At 39.3% G+C, this 21,094-nt stretch overlaps 2 protein-coding genes across 2 annotated transcripts; both read right to left on the bottom strand.

The window, feature by feature from the left end:
• Positions 1-201: 201 nt before the first annotated feature.
• On the bottom strand, positions 202-7,106 carry csad (cysteine sulfinic acid decarboxylase). Its single transcript, XM_084068038.1, has 14 exons — positions 6,975-7,106; positions 5,690-5,847; positions 5,460-5,586; positions 4,590-4,680; positions 4,192-4,414; positions 3,993-4,072; positions 3,854-3,908; positions 3,023-3,139; positions 2,881-2,945; positions 2,624-2,705; positions 2,318-2,517; positions 1,903-1,954; positions 1,419-1,508; positions 202-806 (listed from the first exon to the last, which is right to left on the bottom strand). Exons 1-14 carry the CDS (start codon positions 6,997-6,999, stop codon positions 633-635), a joined length of 1,539 nt encoding a protein of 512 aa, XP_083924164.1. The 5' UTR covers positions 7,000-7,106; the 3' UTR covers positions 202-632.
• A 4,119-nt stretch (positions 7,107-11,225) lies between these two features.
• On the bottom strand, positions 11,226-15,215 carry LOC311052825 (uncharacterized protein). Its single transcript, XM_084068039.1, has 4 exons — positions 15,174-15,215; positions 12,286-12,620; positions 12,115-12,180; positions 11,226-11,583 (listed from the first exon to the last, which is right to left on the bottom strand). Exons 2-4 carry the CDS (start codon positions 12,593-12,595, stop codon positions 11,300-11,302), a joined length of 660 nt encoding a protein of 219 aa, XP_083924165.1. The 5' UTR covers positions 12,596-12,620; positions 15,174-15,215; the 3' UTR covers positions 11,226-11,299.
• Between the last annotated feature and the right edge of the window lie 5,879 nt (positions 15,216-21,094).

Genomic DNA, 21,094 nt, shown 5'->3' on the forward strand with positions numbered 1-21,094 from the left:
TCAGTGAAATACATACCCCGACCTTGGAAAACAAAAATCTCCAGTGTCTATATAGCCTCGATCTCCAGGCTTTTATTGTTTAGTTTTGCTAAAAAATAAATAAATAAGTGTCTATATGTCTCCAGAATAACCTCCCACAACTCACAAAGGAAAAGTTTCATATCGCATATTATTACAGTTTTATTTTCACACAGTGCATTTACAGGTGGATTTGGCTGAAAATACTACTTAGCCATTTAGCAGAGCGACTTAGTGCAATATCAGAGTAATGGCAGAAACCCTAGTCAACAACTACAGGGTAAATATAGTCACGTAAGTAGAGTGCAAAGAAAAACAGTTAAGTGCTACAACTAGAATACCAGATAAACATCAAAACTAGCACCTAAATAACATTCTTCGAATTTGTGCTCAAGTAAATGATAGCCTATTTATGTCAATCTGAATAACATAACACACTGCTCAGTCTGGTCAACAAGGTACAACATAACATTCACTATTAATGAATATTTTATAGATTTTTTGCATTCTCTCTTGGAAAGCAGACTGTATAGATGTGAAATACAGGGTCAATGGTGCTCCAAAAGAAAATAATGACAGAGATACATGAACAAGATGGTAATGTGTGATGTTGCTCACAGATCATTTCCTAGTCTTTCAATTTCATCAAGAACGAAGACCATATCTTGTTGGGAAACTAGAGGCGAGAACACCACTAGACGGAAAAAGTTGACTCTGTTTCCCAGAGGCTGATAACCAACCATCAGGGTGCCTTGCTTCATCATTCTCTCCTTGATGAGTGGGGCGACCTTTGAATCAAAAGAACAGTATACTGTAAGAGGAGTAACTCATCATTTATACTCTGTAGCATGATGGCGTCGTTGAAAAAATAACTGATCTATAAGCTAGCAACGCGTTGTGCAATGCTGTATAAATGAAGCCTAAAATGAGTAACGCTGAGAGGTGTTGAGTGTGTTAAGTCTAATTTATACTTGTTAACAAAAAGGGAAGCACGCACATCTCCGTAAAAATGTGCAGGTGCTGGACTCAAAAATACACACCATAGAAAGAAGAGGAAGTCCGCACACTGTTGACACTCCAGCGACCACAATTTTATTTAAGGCTCACAGCACACAACGTTTCGACCCCTTCGGGTCTTCATCAGGTTCACCTGAAGAAGAGGAAGTGTGCGGACTTCCTCTTCTTTCTATAATTTATACTTGTTGCCCGCTGAAGATAACTTTTCAGGATAACACAACGGTGCCATGTGGTTAGACATCAAACATTTGACCTTTAAAGGCAGCAATGCTAGGTGCATGTTGCATTATTAAGACAGGCGAAGGGCAGACCAGATTATGTCAAAGTTGAAAGTCAGCTTTGTGTGCGTTCCTGGCTCACTGAAAAATATAATGAAAACTTACTGCTGACAGTCTGTCCTGGTAATCTGCATTTCCCTCTTTTCCCCTCAGACTGGGTGGAATGAACCAGAAGCATACATTGACAAACTCCGGCTGTTCAAATGGGACACATACAGGCTCCGTAAGTAAAAGTTTGAAACGTGACTGGATTCATATCTTTGAACGTCTGATGTGTTTTAAACATGTTAAAATGCCGGTGGGAAAGGGTCCATTTCGGATGAATGTGGTGTTGTGTATTGTCAACTCTTTTTGATCAATTTCCCCTTTTTAAACTTGCTCTATTTTTGTATAATGTATGTATGTATGTATGTATGTATGCATGTATGTATGTATGTATGCATGTATGCATGCATGCATGCATGCATGCATGCATGTATGTATGTATGTATGTGTCGTCTAATTTGTTTAGCCCCTTGGTGAAGTTATCAAGTTTGTGTCAATTTATGAGACTGTTGGGGACTGTTCAAAAGATGTTATCTTAACATACCTCTTCCACAAGTTGGAACCATTCTCTTTTCTTCACCTGTTCCAGAAAATACCTGCAGGGAAAATGTTAAACTTCTACATTGTATATACAAATGAAAGTAGCTACAGTAGTGATGCATACAAATTGTTCCTCTCAGGGTTATATAATTATCATATTGTGTGTCTTGAACCACTTTCAACATGGTGTCCCTATTTTGGCCTAAAAATAGCCGATCTACAAGTTCAAATGTTGAACTACAAGCTCACAACACGTTGCGATGCAATGCGTTCTGAACTCTGTAGCCAACGCTCGCAACGTGTTGTGAGCTTGTAGAACAGCTGTTTTTCCGCAGAATGTTCACCTATAATGACATGCCCAGTCAGAATAGGGAATAGGATTCATTATGCTTGGATATAAAGCAGCAGACTTGCGTTACCTTGCATGGACGAAAGCTTTGTCAACGCGCGTTGCCAATCCATCAGAGCCCACAGCTTTCCACATCAGCCATAACTTCAGACAGTCAACCTTGCGGCTGCATTGCAGTGTCTTGTCCCCTATGTCCAGATTCATGTCGTAGAATTTGTCCTGCTGGAAGAGATATGTAGCACCTGCACTGTGACAGTGCTTCATCAGGTTCTGGGGGACAAGTGGAGGTAAAGTGATCATCAGCTCAGCATAACTGTCTTAACGTCACAATTTGCATATATATTATTTTACGTAGTCACCAAAAGGGACGTCTTACTGTGGTATCCTTAAGTAGAAAGGCAGAACACTGCAACCCAGCCACCAGCATCTTGTGTGGATTCCAAGCCAAAGAATTTGCTCTAATTACGTGTGCGCACACACACACACACGCACACGCACGCACACGCACACGCACACGCACACGCACACACACACACACACACACACACACACACACACACACACACACATTATATTTCCTCAAAAATAGTTCCTTACCTACTTGGCATAATACAATACAGTTTCATACTGTACCTTTCAACCCCTTTCATGAGATGTCTATGTTGTTTGGAGAATAGCACACTCCCTCCCCAGCAAGCCTATGCCAAAAACATGAGTTAAAATCTGCACGTTCGTAAGTTTATAAAATTATGTAAAACCACAAAGGAATACACACATCTATGTGCATCCAGAGCTTGTGTTTTTCACAGACATCGGCTATGCGGTCGAATGGGTCAAATGCACCCTGCACGGTGGTCCCAGCCATGCAGTTGACCAGAAGTGGCACACTCCCCTGGGAGAAACACAGAGTTGCTGGAAAGTTAATCTCATACACCCTGAGGATAAATGTGTATTATTGCATTGCTAAAAAAAAGGAATCAAATGAGTGATTCCAAAACCATAGTGCTTTATGTCTCAGTGTTGATTTTGACAGCAAATTTTGCTTTAGGTTTATAGTTTGAAAGAAGAATAGTCATAGTCTTTTGAATCAAATTTCATTTAGTTTTAGTCATATTTTAGTCACCTGAAATGTTTTAGTTTTTGTCTAGTTTTAGCGACTAAATCTACAGTTGATTTAGTCGACTAAAATGCATTTTGGTGGTGCCTTGATGGGGTCGTAATGGCTGACTTTACACTTGGTTGCACGCTGAAAATAGCCGATCTACAAACTCACAACGCGTCGCAGCGCGACGCGTTGTGAGCTTATAGATCTGCTTTTTTCAGAGCAGACCTGAAAATAGCAACCAAACATAAAATGACTTGTCTTTTAGTTCTACTGGATCTCTTCTCCTCTAGTCCCTCACTAACATTTTAGTCTAGTTTTTACTTGTTGACGAAATTGTCAATATATTTAGTCTTAGTTTCAGTCATCATAGCTTAGGTTTTCTTTTGTTTTTATTTAATTTTCGTCAGTGAAAAAAGGTAGTCGACGAACATTTTTCGTCATAGTTTTAGTCGACAAAATCAACACTGTTATGTCTGAATGTTTCTTATACAACAGACTTACTTCAGATTTTGCCAGCTGAATCTTTTCCTCCAGGTCCTCTGGAATCATCCGTCCTCTGTAAGACAGTAGATGGTGAAAGATGCAGACAAAGGGAAGAAGATAATGAATAGTGTTACAACACAAGGAAAGAGTGCGATACCTGTTGTCCACTTTAACCACGATGACATTGTCCATCCCAATTCCCAGAAATGCTGCCCCTTTTTTTATCGAGTAATGACTCTGGAGAAAGAGGAGAAATACTTATTTAAAAGTCATGATTGTCTTGTGGTATAGTAGATAATGTTTGAATCGATTCTAACATGTCAACCCATTTGTGATGTGACCGCCGTCTTCCCTACCTCTTGAGATGTAAAGACAACTAGCTGAGGGACACCTCTCAGTCCCTTGCACTTGACCTCTGGAAAGGCTTGGTATCGTGCCAGGTTCATGGCGTACATGTTAGAGAGAGATCCACCTGGGCAGAAAATGCCATCGCCCTCTGTCCAGCCAACCAGCAGACGCATCATTCTCAGGACCTCATTCTCGATCAGCACGAGGGCAGGGGCTACCTCATAGGTGAAGCTGAATTTGGCACATAACAGAAATACAGAATGGGTCATCATGAATGAACGAATAAGAAAAATAGAGCACAGCCCTGCTACATATTACATAGGTTTACAACAGGTTTATGTTGAACGACGTTGTAGATGCTCTAACTTTACAAATGTGATTGTCTACGGTTAGCATTGTCCCTTACAGGTTGGTATTGAGAGTCTCACTAAGGAATCGACCTGCCAAGGAATGGTAGTCCACACCACCATATTGCTGATTCAAAAAGCGTGGGTGACCTGAAATAAATGGGAGAAATGTATTGTTACAGATAATGGCATAACATTCGTTTGCCCTCTGTCCTCCAATAAAGATACCAAGCACAGGTAAGCGACATCACAATAATCGGAATTGTGTAGTCAGTAGTTTCATGGAGCCCTGACATTAAGGCTTAATTCATACTTTTTTTGCACAACCCAATATCGCTCAACAAAAACAACATATTCTCAATTTAAAAGTGTTGATTTGACTCAGGGTCATGCAAGAAATTTTAAATTAAGCCTTACTGTGACAACAGTACAGTTTTGTAGTTCAATGGGTCTGAATCCTTGGCATCTTTTTTTTTCTTCTTTTTTTAAAGTAGCCAATTATTTTGTACCCCCTTTTTCTGCCCAATTTAGCCATTATACCTCCCCACACACATTTCTGTGTTGCCACTTGTCACTGCCGTTGTATCCTACCGACTCACCTGCCAGTGAGGAGCCCCCACCGGGAGGAGGAGTTGGGCCTTCGTCCTACGCCTCCTGCCCAACATTCCCCATTGACAGGTGCCACCCCAGCCCATAGGAGTACGTGCAATGACCAATATATCACTCTCCCCGCCCGTCTTCCCTCCCCCGAACACGGGCCAATTGAATTATGTTCGCATGGACACCCGTTAAAAGTGGATGCACCACGGTGGATTCAAACCCACAACCTCCGTGGTGGTGGTGGGCAGGGACTTTACCACTGCGCCACCCGGGCGTCCAGTCCTTGGTATCTTTATTTCAGCCTCTGTCCAGTTCACCATCAGTCTTACCGGTCTTGACGCTGTACTTGGCTACGTCTCGTACTCTCTGCAATACCCTGTCCCCAGGCTCCCCCGCATCTCTCAGCTCCAGGTCCAGCAGAGTAGCGAGCTCCTCTGGCTCCCGCCACTCACACACCTGCAAGAGGAAATGGTATGGATCCCAGTTGTGTACGGAAACAACATATTCTGTATACTGTATGTCATAAGCTTTAGTGTGACTTTTAGGTTAGGTGGGAGACCTTTTCTTTGATGTCTGTGCCCTTGCAGAGCAACTCGTCCACGATGATTTTAAAAGCTTCAGTCAAGAAGAGCTGGCCCTCTGGGTGGTCAATAAGAGGCTCGTTCAGGTCACGTTCTTCCAGATTAACTGGTCTGTTCTTCTGTCGACCTGTTGCTGCTATGAAAGGTTAAAAGGCGGTGTGAGTGATTTTTCTTGTTTTGTTAATTATTGTTTTTTGTTAAAACTTTAACTTTAAGGTCTACATTTTGATACTGTAATCATTGCTACAGAGTAGCCGTAGAATACGACTCTCATAGATGTATTTTATGATTCTGACATTTATTGAAAATGTCAGAATCATAAAATACATCTACGGGAGTCGTATTCTACGGCTAGCTACAGAGCTTGTTGAATGTCTTCAACATCTTTCAGGCCAAGGACCTCTTAGCTGAGAGAGACGAAGCAGGGACTCCGACTACAAATTGTGTTGCATATTAATCTTGTTTTTTTGTGTGTTTTGTTTAGAAGGCAAAGCTTACTATGTGATTTCAAAGCTAGCACACCATATTTAGCTGATCGTCTCATCATCACTGTCTGTTGACTGTTGAGAGATCTTGGAATATTACACAGTTTATTTTTTTTGCCTATCTGACTGTAGTCTCCAAGTGAGGCTGCAGCTTTGATGGCTTCGTAGATTCGTTTTGACATTGAAATTAAAATGTCTTGTTTGTTTACACATTATCTTACATTTTTCATTCATGTTAATGTGTATTTTCAGAAGACAAAACTTTGGCAGCCCCCTGTTGTAACTCTGAGGACCCACTAGGGATCTTGGACCTCGTGTTGAAAAGTGTTTGATCAGTAAGTCTCCCCATCTCTAAACAGAAAATTCATTTTCATGTCAGGATACCAATTTTATCAGGAGAACCGCACAAAGATAATTTATCAGTTTTAATGTGATAGTGTTTTTTTTTTGTCTGCTCAATTCTTTTGTTTCATCACTTTCCATTTCATCTTTTTTATCCTGGATCTCTTGATTGGATACAACAGCTAGCCCATTCCCAACCTCAAAACAATATAATATTCTTATATTATTCTTATAGTTTAGTAAACTAAATGTACTAAAGAGCTGGAGAGACTAAAGTTGTTACTGAACAAACATTCTGAATATAGAGCTATTTAACACCTATTTTAACAAGACAATATCAGTTGTACACCCCCTACAAAAGCTTCTATCTGAACATTTACTGTTAGAAAAATAAAAATGCCAAAAAATAGGAATTATGCATCAGTGCAGCACTCACATGATTCTTTGTCTTGACTGTCCATATTCACTCCAACCACAATATGAAATGAAAAAATAAAATAAAAATATTAAATGTAATCCAACTACTTTATCAATTAACAAAATAAGGAACAGGCTGGTGGTAGACTCATAACTAAGTGCCACCCAGAAGGCTGTGTGTGTCAGAGCAGTGATAGCTGTGTCCTGGAATAGCCCTGGGACAACCTCTTTGTCCCACCAATGAACAGTCACCAAGTTAATCAACACCTGCAGCCTGTTGCACCCGGTCCTGTCCCGCTGTACAGTAAGTTCTCACTGGGGTGCAAACTGCAAAGTCTACAATAAATGTTTAATGTCGCACCATGGAGACGTTAACGTCATTTTATAGCTTCCATGGATGTAGGTCAAGTCCAACATGAACCACAACATTGTCGCATAAAATGACGTTTTCACGTTGTGTGGCCAATGGGTGAAAAGCGCCATTCATCATGCAACACAATGAATACAGTCATGTGTGACTGACAATGTTATCGGCTGTTAAAAACGGTTGGAATTAAATTCGCCTGGCCGGTTGCTAATCCGGTCTCCAGTCTAGAGCGGATACGGAACCAGTGCATGCATCGTCATGTGTGCTTCTAAATGACCGGATACAGTAAGAGGGCTCTTGACCGGAACACACTGGTTAGTTCGGAATAGAAACCAGGCTTCTCCATACCGGCCGCTGTGGTTATCTGTGGCGCGAGCAGTGGTGGAAAGTAACTAAGTACGTTTACTCAAGTAGTAGGCTACTGTACTTAAGTGCAATTTTGAGGTATTTTTTTTTTTACTTTACTGGAGTATTTCCAATTTTCAATACTTTTACTTCTACACATCCGAGGCAAATATTGTACTTTTGACTTCACTACAATTATTTGAAAAAGTTACCAGTGACTTTGTAATTTTTGATTATTATCACAAAACATACATTAACCACTTAAGCCCTGTATACATTTCGGCCATTTGAAAATATAAGCCAGTGAGCTTGTCGATCTGCAATTTTCAAAAGATTTTTATACATTTGAAAACTTGTGAGTAGGCTACTTTCTACTTTTGGTACTTTAAGTACATTTTGATGCCAATATTTTTGTACTTTTACCTTTACTACATATTTCTACATCGCAGTATTGATACTTTTACTTAAGTAACAAAAAATAGTACTTTTTCCACCACTGGGCGGGAGACCAATTATTTGTTTACCAACATTGAGACTGAATGCACAGATTGTTTCATGCAATGAATTCTCAACCCGTTGTTTCGGGCACCCCGCCCCCCTCTTGTGTGTTGGCGAGTGAGGCGAGACCTGATAGAATGGGTTTCATTTGGGGCCAGTGTGACGTCGTCTATTAAAAGGTTTCTATAATAACTCTATGGGCGGGAGTAGCATTCTTCATCAACAAACAATTAAGTCTCGCGCGCACTTGTCTTTAAACACTGCATGGTTTGGCTGCTACGCAGTAGCGAAGAGCTGGTTTAAATGGCTAAAAAATGTATCACCAAACAACCAAAAGGTACGTAAACTATAATAGTAAAATAACCATATTATGCATTTTTGGAACTACGTGTCAAATCTGTCGAGTTTAGCCAAGTTGAGAGCTTTGCTGCTTTGTTGTTGTTTGTTTGTGTAGGCCTGTAGCTGTGTCCGAATGTGGCCAGGCTTGACCTTAGAGTAGACCAGGGGTCTTCAACCTTTTTTTGCGTCAAGGACCCCCACATTGACACATATTAACCCAGGGACCCCCATTTGAAAAGATATGCCAGGAACTCAACCATTTTGATTTATTGGGGGTCCCAGTCTACACTGTATCATCATCATTAGTGTTCATTTAACTCTGAGAGTGTACAAATGGAACCAAATGGACCCTAACCAAATGGACCCTAACGGGTTACCCTAACATTTGGTTCCATTTGTACACTCTCATTGAGTTACAGACACATAAGGGTCAATTTGGTTCCTAACTATTAATTTGGCTGGGGACCCCCTGGAACCCCCTCAAGGACCACTGGTGGTCCCCGGACCACTGGTTGAGAACCACTGGAGTAGACCAATGAAAAATGTAGTAGGTTACACATGAAGAAATCATTATTCTGCTGTCAAAATATAAACAAAAATAAAGAATAACTGTAATATAAATGTAACAACTTTGACAAGGCAAAGCAAGGCAGTTTTATTTGTATAGCACATTTCAACAACAAGGCAATTCAATGTAGTTTACACAGAACATCAAGCCAAGGAAACACAATTATAAAATTATAAAATGACATCAGGATGCATAAAACAAAAGAAGTAAAGCATTAATAGATACAGTTACAGTGCAAAAGAGAAAAAAGACGGAAGGCCTCCTGCTCAAAGAGCACGTGAAGGCACAAAGAATGATGGCAACTCTTTACAGCTGAAATTGAGAAGCTCAAACAGGAAACACAAATGTAAGTTCAGACTCCAAATTACATTCTGCTATGTTTTAACCCACAGCTGGACTCAATGAGTGGTTTTGTGTTTCTTAAATAGTTCACTTATTTGTTTTTAAATTGTCCATATAATTCAATGCACAGTTTAATTTGTAACAAACCCGAAATTCATTTTTATTAAAATAGCCTAAATGGCTTGCATTTCTTTTCGCCATTTGAAAAGCAGTACCTGAGACGTTTGCTTGTTTGTTTTGGCTCGACTTTTGTTACAGCTGATGAGGACAATAAAGTTTGCATAGTAGACTGTGTAACACACTGAAACTAGAATACGTTTTTCTTAACTATGTATTGATGCCACAGAATTCATATGCAAAAGATTGATATCTAAAATAAAACACAGGTTTTGACATTATCAATGTGGGAAAAACAAACAAACAAGACTTTTCCCCTAAGTAGCACAGTTGGATGATCATCCTGTCCTTGATCCAGGTGTAGGAAATGGCAGACCTTTTTTCCCCAGCTGTCTCTGCTGATAATATACGTGTACATGAGTAACATCAATAGTATAAAGTTGGGGTTCCCAAATCTTTTCAGCTCGAGACCATAAAGAGAAATTTGGTGTCTCCCCAGGACCCAACCTTCCAAAAAATACATAATGAATTAACCACCTAAGACCTATTTTGAATAGTGAAATTAGCCGATCTACAAGCTCACAGCGCGTTGTATCGCGAGTCGATGCATGTGAGCTCAATAAGTAAAATTACAATGTTTTTAGTCATAATATTGTTTCTGCTTTTCTACATACCGCCAACCAGGTGAAGAAAACGCAGATTGAGGCTTTGACCTTTGCTTTTATGAAATATCCCGAGACCATTAGGGTTTAAGGAAGATGCTTCTTAACATATTGCTAGTTTGACCACTTCAAATGGAAAATAGCCTTGACGCATTGAGCCCTTGTAGATCGGCTATTTTGGCTGCTTAACATGCTTCCATAGAAGACATGCTGATTTCTATGGAATCTAAATGACTGAAATCAGACTGAGAACTTTAATCCATGTGAGCTTGTAGATATGATAATTATTTTTTGGGACATTAAAAAAAGAAAGAAAAAAAATACCTCAAATAAAATAAAAACTGGATATTTACTTGCAACCCATAAAAACCAGTCTGTGTGACCCAAAATGGGTCACTAACCTGTGTGGGAAACACTGGTATAAAAAGAGATGTTTCCACCCTGATTGGGAATGAAGTATCTCTGGAATGCATGTTTTTGTGCTACATATATAGTAGAATGTCCAAAAGTTTTCTTTAAAAAATCCCTGAACTGACATAATTTCAACCCTTTCCCCCCATAATCGACAAAGCCATGATTTAACCCATTTAGACCGGGGAAGCATCTGTGTCATTTTAGATTTCTTTGGGCAATTTTTTCTTTTTATCTTGAGAATTTGTGCAAATCTTTGAATACATATTTTTTTTAAAGCAAACATTTTAACTCAAATCTTTGCTTCTGGGGATTCTACAAATGTCTTCTAAATCCCAACTGTTTTTTGAACGGTTGAAACGTATGTTGCCATAATGTGGTTCTCAAACCTTTTTCATGTCAACGACCACCGAAATGATATGTATTTGGCCGCGGACCCCCATCTCAAAATATTTTGTTCCAGGGACCCCCAGAAGCAAAGATTTGAGTTAAAAATTAATATATATATATTCAAAGATTTGCACACATTTTCACAACTTTCTTTCCAAAAAATAGCAGATCTACAAGCTCATAGCGCGGCACTCGGTGCCGCGCTATGAGCTTGTATATCTGCTATTTTTGTACAGCCCAAAGAAATCTAAAAATGACACACAGAATGCATCCCAGGACAAGCTGATATCCGACAGCGAGGGGCTTCAGTCCTCCTCCTGTAGGAAGTCTATATCGTCGGGCGCCAGGTCTCCCTCTAACTCTGTAAGCTTGGAGTATAAGTAGGCAGCCGTGGCGTTTTTCCTCTGGCTCTTTCTCCAGGAGTACAGCATTTGATAGACTCTGTCCACGTGGTCCCGTGGATAGTCCTCCTCGATCTGCTGCAGCTTGACCTCGGTGATACCCAGAGCCATCGTGCCGATCTTCCTCCACGTTTTCCCTATTTTATTGGCCACCTGCATCAGCTGCTTCTCCGTGACGATATCGGAGCCTGTGAGAGTGAGGGAGAGAGTTAGGGAATTTTATGGTCAACACGTTTCTACAATGAGATCTTGTAGATCCGAGTTTACGCTGAGTTACATTAACCCTTTCAGACCGAGAACGCATCTGTGTCATTTTAAGATTTATTTGGGCTATTCAAAAATAGCAGATATACAAGCTCATAGCGCGGCACAGAGCTTGTAGATCTGCTATTTTTGAAATATCATGAAAATTTGTGCAAATCTTTGAATATATATATTTTTAAAGCGAACATTTATAACCAAATCTTTGCTTCTGGGGGGGGTCCCTGGAACAAAATATTTGACAAATGTTCGCTTTAAAAAATATATATATTAAAAGATTTGCACAAAAAAAAAAGCAGATCTTCAAGCTCATAGCGCGGCACTCTATGAGCTTGTATATCTGCTATTTTTCAATAGCCAAAGAAATTTAAATTTAAATTTGAATGCGTTCCTGGATTGAATGGGTTAACACTGAGGGTTTTAATGTGATAGGAATCATTCATAGTGTAAGAACCCACCAGCTTTCTTTTTACTTGGGACAATCTCTTTCGACTCGGGAGCTGCTTCTTCTTTCCTTGTTGTTCCTTTTGCCGGTGTAAAGAAAACAAACATTTCTGTATATTATGGACAGACAGATGTGAGAAGAGGGGACGAGAAACAACACACAGGCTGATTAGTTCATAGTATACCTGTAGACGTCTGTGGCAGTTCTTTGACAAAAGCCAGCAGGGGGAAGGTACTCTGCATGTGCTCTTCCTTCAGCAGTTCCAGAAAATCCTTTACTTTGTCATCTCCCCCTTCCTTGATAGAGTCCAGTTGATATGTCACCTGTTCCCTGCTTGTTCTCTGATCTCCCACATTTCTGTAGGCCACATCAGACAGCAGAAGGCGAGAGTATGCATGTTGCCGTACATAGTCGGCTTCGCAAGAGAGGATGTCGATCAGCTTGGCCTGGTGCTTTTTCAATTGCTGCATAGCGTCTTCTGGTTGTTGGGCCATGGCTAAACGTCAATCACATCAGCATCTGAAATAATAACATTTGTGCAAATCTTTGAATTTATATATTTTTTATAACATCTGTAACTCAAATCTTAGCTTCTGGGGGTCCCTGGAACCAAATATTTTACAAATGTTCGCTTTAAAAAATATATATATTTAAAGATGTGCACACATTTTTACGATTCTTTAAAAAAAATAGCAGATCTACAAGCTCATAGCGCGGCACTCGGTGCCGCGCTATGAGCTTGTATATCTGCTATTTTTGAATAGCCAAAGAAATCTAGAAATTATACTTTCCCGGTCTTAATGGGTTAAACAATATTTATAAAACAATATCTATAGTGTGGCATCTTTGAGGGCCCCTGAATAGACATTAATTAAATCGATGCAAACACTTTACTGATGCAAAGATACAGAAATAATGCTGAAATATAAGAATGAAATGCTATTGTAGATTACTACAGATTGCATTCGAAATGACTATTGAATGAACAATTTAAAATGTTCTGAACTTAGTCTGACACAAATAGTTGAATTGACTATCCAATTGCTGATCTAATACTGGATAGGGCCTAAGTATTATACATTTTCAAGTGCATCCTGTTCAACTTCTCCAAGCTATTGTGTGTTAAAACTGTGTGTTTATCGAAGACAGCATCCCCTCGACGCGTTCAACTTTAATAGGTGCCATAAAGGTTTCAATGTGCGTTTGCTTCACATTATGAGCCTCTTTTTAGCCCCTAATGTGTGAAGCTCTCTCAATAAAACTGTCACTGCTTCTTGCTATTACATTTGCTTTTCTGCTGCTCGAGACACCTCAGGCTTCAAGGCAACACAAGTACTTTGATGAGCTCTTGTGTTCCTTGGAAGAACAGAACGGTGATAAGATCAAATAAACCTTTATTAATCCCCGGAGGGAAATTCAGGTGTCATAACAGCGACATCAGCAATACAGTATATATTCATATAGGTATATGTGGGTTCTGCATGCACCTGCTGCAGCAATTGCAATGGAATATTCAGTGGTGTGTACAAACTATCAGGGGCAGAGACTCAAGAACTGGAAAAATGTACTTCAAGAATACTGCAACATAATGATGGTTGAACTAATTCATTGATTTGAATGAAGCAATGAATTGTGTGGTGCTGCCTATATCTGATTATTGCTAACTGGTTTGTTTTTTACACTATATGTTATGATGCAACTGGATCAAGGACAGACACACACACACACACACACACACACACACACACACACACACACACACACACACACACACACACACACACACACACAGTTATGCACGTAATAAATTATACATTACCATCTCACCCCTGAGACTAATTTGTTTTCATGATAACTCTTTTACTGATTCATATGTATAAAATAGTATGCATGGATTTCCAGGGTTTATCTGTATTATATAATTTAATATAGGCCTAAAGTACTGTATAAGCTACAATTTGTATTCACCCACAGTCCTGTCTAGTGTCTACCAATTCCAATAACTGCTGTTTTTATTAAGTTTCGTTTTACGAGATAAGCACAACATTAAACTCGCTTGTAGCAGGATACTAGGATTATTATTCTCATTAAATAATAATAAAAGTAATTTAAGCTTTCGTTTAAATTATTAGACATTATTTACCACAACACACTTGTAGTCTGCCTTTACTACACGGTAATTACACATAGCTTATCTTCTTCACTGAACCGGTTCTATTCTACTACACCATTCAGCAAGTATCTCGTCGACTTGCATTCACTAAGGCAGTGGTTCTCAACTTTTTCAGGCCGTGACCCCCCCCCCCCCAAATAATCATATTTGAACTAGGGACCCCCCAAACCTGATAATAAGCACTGGAATGTAGGAGTTGAGGCATTCAATTTAGATTGACTCGGTTCGACTGATAAATATTGTGACAATAGCCGATCTACCAGCTTGTAGATCGGCTATTTTCTCAATATTTGCCTCTTTCTTATATTATTTGACAATTTGGCAAGTTTTTGACCAGATTTTATAGTATAGTTTCTTGATCACTTTTGATACAGTTATGGTCTTTTTCTTTTCTACATTTTTAGGTATTAAAAATGTCTTAAAAGTCCTTAAATTGTCCCTTCACTGTCATCTGTCATCTGGGGACCCCCCCCCCCCCCCCGGGGACCCCCCCCCCCCCCAAATCATGTGGGGACCACCCTGAGGGTCCCGACCCACAGGTTGAGAACCACAGCACAGAAGGGAGCAGACAGAAACTTTTTAACGACGACATGGATCATGAACGATGATGACTCTTGACTTTTGTTTTCTAGCTGTCGTCTTCAAGTTCTTCAAGTTCAACCCCAATCTCGGAAGACGTACCCCCCCCAGAGCAGATCCACACGCCAGTGGCACGGTAGGCTATCTATGTAAACTGTTGTCATTTTAGCTCCATCCATGTGTTGCCAATCTATGATTATTGCCCTATTTATGGAGAGACATTCGCTTGTAAGTGAACTCAAGCCACCCATATCATCTAAATAATACCTCATCACAACACAACACAAGTATAATGATTTTTTTGTTGTAAAGTCTCTTACCGACTGCAGACTTTCAGCGGCGCCCTTTTCCTTGAATTTTACTTTCTCTTTCCCTACAACGCTGCTGTTTACTTTCCTTGTTTTCCAACGTATACTGACATCCACCGGGGGGCGGATTTAACTGCACCTCAGACTCTGCTTCAGCTGCTAAAACATGGGATTAGTGACATCTAGTGGAATACTCTGTAAATTGCGATTGTAGCAAAGATTCATTTTCCATGACTTTACAGGGTGAGATTATAATGTAACCAGAATATTCTGTGCACAAGAAACGTTGAAAATAGGAGACACTTGTGATTGGATCTTGGTTTTTTTTTAATCTATAAAAGTATAGAAATGTAACTATCTTCAATATGCATGTTTCACACCCATCACCTGGGTGTAAAATTGGCTATTTTGTCCAAAATGTTAAAAAAATATATATATTTGAAAAATGGTCTTAAGTGATGTAAATGTACATGATGTGAACATGCACGGTACATCATTATCAGACTTAATTCTATCCTTCAACTTATTGTTTATGCCCCAAAATGAGATTATAGAGAAAATAGATTTTGTAACAATTTGTAGGAATTGTAGAAATATTAGACCTTAGTTGCCGAATGTTAAATGTTTAATATAAGCATGTTTTACTCTTCCTTGGTGCCCACCTATCCTGTTACCTCCTAATATGATGTTAGTGCAAGTATGATTCAAATGTTACCACAAAGCAACAGAGAACTGTTAAAATTCCAGAGACTCATCGATCATTTTGTCTAAGATTGTTGAACTTGTGAATACCAAGGGGCAAGTCTTAGATATTTACGATGAGGCCGACACGGAAGCTTGTAAATGGCCAGAGTGGCGCTGTTTTACCCTGCACCGACCTGCGGTGTCAGAAAGAATTTATTTTAACGCAAGTGAATGGGTTTTTTGACAAACTTTAGACTAGATTTTCTTACTGTAATAAAAATTGTCATAAATTCGATATGCTTCCAGTCGCTAGTTTAAAGTCTCCTTTCAATCATCAGGATATGCGTTTTGCTAAATTATGGTCCTATTTATTATAAAATTGACGATAAAGTAGGCTATTCTCTAGGAGGGGCGAGATGATTTGATTGACAAGCTACACAACCAATAGCATTCATTCCCCGCCCCCCGCTCTTGATTGACAAGCTACCCAACCAATAATGCTCTGGTCTCATTCTGACGCGTATTGAAAGATGGCGGACCTAGTCTTGGAACAATCGGCTTCATTTTCGGTCTGTAGAAAGCAGCGGGGTGGGTTTGTCCATCTCATTTATACAGTCTATGGTGAATACACAGGTTTCCCAAGAGAGCAAAGGTTTTGAATGTACATTATGAATCCATCCATCTTCAACCGCTTTGTGCATTATAAATGGGAATCTCTACTTCCCACTGCTCCTTGTGATGAAATCTGAATGTGTTGTAGACGTGGAGTCCATGGTAATATCTAGCTATTTCTGCCCAATGCCTAGTATAACTGCGAGGAAAAGTTGTCTGCACAGCTATTTGCACATCTACCAAGCGCAGGAGTCATCAATATGTCCGTACACGGACAAATGTGTCCGTGGCAAAGACTTGGTCTTGTCCATGGCAAATTTTAGATTTTCTTTTTTACACACCATTATAATGTTATTTTGATCATAATATCCATTTACTGAATGTCAAGTCTCTAGGTTTTCTTCAGAATATGTATGACACTGATTTACTAAAGACACTATGGCACATTAGGAGTCCAACTAGTACTAGTGGTTCTCAAATGTTGTATTTGCAAGGACCCCCTTAACTCTGAGAGTGTACAAATGGAACCAAATGGACCCGTGAGGGTCCATTTGGTTCCATTTGTACACTCTCAGAGTTACGGACCTGTTATGGTCATTCAGGGCTAGCTCTTTATGTGTTTCTGGTAATATTATCGTCCGCTCATTTTGTATGTCTGTGGAAACAATTTAATTTTGACAAAAATGTCCACCATAAGTCAGCATGGCGATGTCCCCAGACCAAGCGGAAACATGGTAAAAATATACATTGACGAGGGACAACACTATCGCATAGTTGGGAATGTCTATTGTACTGTGTATGTTACATGGATAACAAAGAGAAAAACGGTGAGCTGGGAAATAGTGTTTTTGGGGAACAATAGACAAGACCTGGGAGAGCTTGCATCTGACAAGATGTACATCTGCTTAATATAAATACATACAAAATGTCTTTATTATGATTATGAATTTAGCCTTTACAGTTTTGCTAATTCACATGAATGGTAGAGCAAGCTATGGCCTTCTAACAGGAGCTCAGTTTATAAGTGTTTTAAAGATTAAAGTGAATGTTGGGTCACCTATAAAAGGCAAGGCAGGTTTCTTGTACGTTTCAACAACTTTGACATAAAGACACAGAGCATTAAGAACGTACAAAATAAGTCAGATAAAATTACAGTGCAGAATAAATTATAAAAATATATGTGGTGGATAGAAACTGAATGCTGTGTGTCCTAGTGTTGATTTTTACTGCAAATTTCAGTTTTAGTCATAGTCTTTTGAATCAAATTCCATTTAGTTGCAGTCCTATGTTAGTCATCCGAAATGTTTTACTGTTAGTATAGTTTTAGTTGTCCAACTATCATAAGATTATAGTCGACTAAATCTACAGTTGATTTAGTCGACTAAAATGTTTTTTTGGCGGTGCCTTGATGGCGTCGTACTGACTGATTTTGCACTTGGTTGCATGCTGAAAATAGCCGATCTACAAGCTCACAACGCGTCGCAGCGCGACGCGTTGTGAGCTTGTAGATCTGCTATTGTCAGAGCGCAACACCTGAGCGCAACCAAACATTGAACGACTTGTCTTTTAGTTCTACTGGATCTCTTCTCCACTAGATCCCTCACTAACATTTTAGTCTAGTTTGTATTTGAAATTGTCAGTATATTTAGTCTCAGTTTGTCCACATTTAGTTCTGATCCTGGGCTCAGAAAGCAGGCCTGTCCCAGACGACCTGAGAGGTCTGAAGGGTTCATGATGTTAGTACCAGATCAGAAATGTGTGTTTGGCCCTGAACCATTCAATGCTTATACACCAACTGTAGCATTTTGGAATCAATTCTTTAACGGACAGGGAGCCAGTGTAAAGGTTTGAGAACTGAGAAGCAGTGGTGGAAAGTAACCAAGTACATGTACTCAAGTGCAAATTTGAAGATTTTTTGCTTTACTGGATTATAAAAAAAAAATCTGTACTTTTACTTCTACTCCACTATATCTCAGAGGCAACTATTGTACCTTTTTACTCCACTACCATTATTTTAAAACTTTAGTTACTAGTTACTTTGTAGATCCCTATACTTCAGCTATTTTGAAAATAGCCGATCTACAAGCTCACAACGCGTTGAGAGCTTGCAGATCTGCTATTTTCAAAAGATCTTTTATATATTTTCAACACTCTGACACTCTGCATAATGAGTACTTTTACTTTTGGTACTTTAAGTACATTTTGATGCCAATACTTTTGTACTTTTACTCAAGTAAAGTTTGAATACCGGACTTTTACTTGTAAGAGAGTATTTCTGCATTGATACTTTTACTTAAAGTAAAACATTTGAGTACTTTTTCCACCTCTTCTGAAAAAAAAAAAATGAAAAAAAAAAAAGCATCAAGCCCACGATGTGCATCAAACATCACGATCGACCGTTTCACTGTGAGAGCCAGGAGGAGGCAAGTCAACACAGGGTTAAGTTCTATCTAAACTACTAAATAGTTTCTCTGTCACAAGGGGGCTCTTTAACCTAAAAACTAGAAGTTCACACATTAATGCAGACTCTCTGAGATGGGTTGTGGTTTATGGTGGAGGAAGCAGAGGACTGTAAACACAGGAATAAATAATTGATCGTTTAGCTTGAGCACATAAACAAACCGCGGCATGAATATCAAAATGGCCTTTGTGTGAATATCCATATACACTGTAAAATCCAGAGTATTCATTTAAGGGTAGGGTAAGTGATATTTTTTTGGTTAAAACAAAACATTTTTTGTTAAAAGGTTAAAGCTCTATAATCTGATAGTAATCATTGCTATAGAGTGTTTGTTCAGTAACAGAGGCCTCCCCGTCTCTCCAGCTCTTTAATAAACAGAAAATACATTTTCAGGTAGGTGACAAAATCTCAGCCAATCAGGAGAAAGTACTCATTTATCGGCTTCATCTTTATAGTGTTCCAGTTCCAATTTTGTCTGATCATTTCTTTGTGTCATCACTTTCACTTGTTTAATCTATATCCTGGCTGATTTCTCCATCCTGATTGGATAAAAGTGGAGATGAAACTAGGCTTATTTTTTTTTTTTTACTTTTCAGCCTAATTATTCAGAAAACCCCAGACCACAGAAAATCCACTGAATGTTCAAAGTTCAGTTTTTTGGGGTGTAATTGAGGTCATAAAACCCCCCCAAAAAACAAAAAATAAAAAAAGTGAAAATGAATGTCATAGAACCTTTAATAAAGAGCTGGAGAGACATGGGAGACTCCTGTTACTGAACAAACACTCTATAGCAATGAGTACTATCAGAATATAGAGCTATTTAACACTTATTTTAACCAAAGAAAATCACTTACCCTACCTTTTAACTGAGAGTGTACCATTTTTAGACTACACTCTCAGACTTTCAAACGGATAAATGAACACCACTGCATACGTGCAATCGAGGTGATTCAAGTGATGCACACAGACACATCATTCTGAGTTCAGTTGATGATTTTAGGGACCTCCGACAATAGGCTCTATGCACAGCAGCCATATACTGTAGGAAAGACATTGGGCCTCTTCCATACTTCCCTCACAGGTAAATGATACTAATTAGGGCTCTGCTCCATTCTGGTCAAACAGGAGTCAGGGTGCTGAAATTGTACATGTTGGCTCACTCACTAGAGACACTATGCCTCACCAGTGGGTCTCAAAGTGTGGTCTAGGGACCCTCATGGTTCCTTGAGGGGTTCCCAAATGGCCCCTTGCGGGCGTGTAACTCTGAGAGTGTACAAATGGAACCAAATGGACCCGTAAGGGTCCATTTGGTTCCATTTGTACACTCTCAGAGTTATGGGGAACAGATCCTTAATTAGTATCATTGGTAAGACCTGTGAAGGAAGTAAATAAGAGGCCCAATTTCTTTCCAGTATTGCTGCTGTTCATAGAGCCTATTATGCCCGATTTGTACTTTGCGCTTTGGTGGTCATGCACCGAACATAGCAGATCTACAAGCTCACAAAAATGCAGCGCACTGTGAGTGAGCTGGTAGATTCTTTGGGTTTGTGACACAACCGCATGATTATCAAAGACCACTGATGACACCATGGCTGACATGGCCGCTAGTGTTTACTCAGCTTCACGTGTGGGAATATATTGCATCTCAATCTCTTATTCCTGGATGAATGTTTGCACTTGTGGGAGAGGAAAGGTGCTCTGCATTCTGTATCAGCCACACAGTGTGTGTGTGTGTACACTCTGAGTCATTGTGTGTATTAGCTGGGTCTGAATAGAAATCTAATTCTGTCTTGGAGAGACACTACGATGCACCACATTTATGGACAATGGCCATTTATTCATATCTAATGAGCAGTGGTGTTGCGCTATATACGTAGTATGACGTGCAGAATGTTTTGGAAAAAAAAGCGTGGCCCTCTACTAACCATCAGTGGTGTAAAGTAACTAAGTGCATTTACTCAAGTACTGTGCTTAAGTACATTTTTGAGTTTTTTTTTTTTGCTTTACTGGAGTATTTCCAATTCTCTGTACTTTAACTTCTACTCCACTACATCTACGTACTTTTTACTAAACTACAATTATTTGAAAACATTAGTTACTAGTTACTTTGTAGATTTTGATTATTATAATGTTTCTAAACATTATTAAACACTATTTTATATTTGCGAATGTCTGC

The sequence above is a fragment of the Gymnoscopelus microlampas genome, assembly GCF_963454915.1.
Source record: "Gymnoscopelus microlampas genome assembly, chromosome: 10".
NCBI classification, from domain to species: Eukaryota; Metazoa; Chordata; class Actinopteri; order Myctophiformes; family Myctophidae; genus Gymnoscopelus; species Gymnoscopelus microlampas.

Coding starts and splice junctions, on each gene's coding strand:
- csad (XM_084068038.1), bottom strand. CDS start 6,999: ATGGACAGTCAAGACAAAGAATCAT. Junction 5,848..6,974: donor CAGTCAAGACAAAGAATCAT/GTGAGTGCTGCA, acceptor AACCTTTCATAG/CAGCAACAGGTCGACAGAAG. Junction 807..1,418: donor ACCAGGACAGACTGTCAGCA/GTAAGTTTTCAT, acceptor TTTGATTCAAAG/GTCGCCCCACTCATCAAGGA.
- LOC311052825 (XM_084068039.1), bottom strand. CDS start 12,595: ATGGCCCAACAACCAGAAGACGCTATGCAGCAATTGAAAAAGCACCAG. Junction 12,181..12,285: donor ACTGCCACAGACGTCTACAG/GTATACTATGAA, acceptor CACCGGCAAAAG/GAACAACAAGGAAAGAAGAA. Junction 11,584..12,114: donor CCCAAGTAAAAAGAAAGCTG/GTGGGTTCTTAC, acceptor TCACTCTCACAG/GCTCCGATATCGTCACGGAG.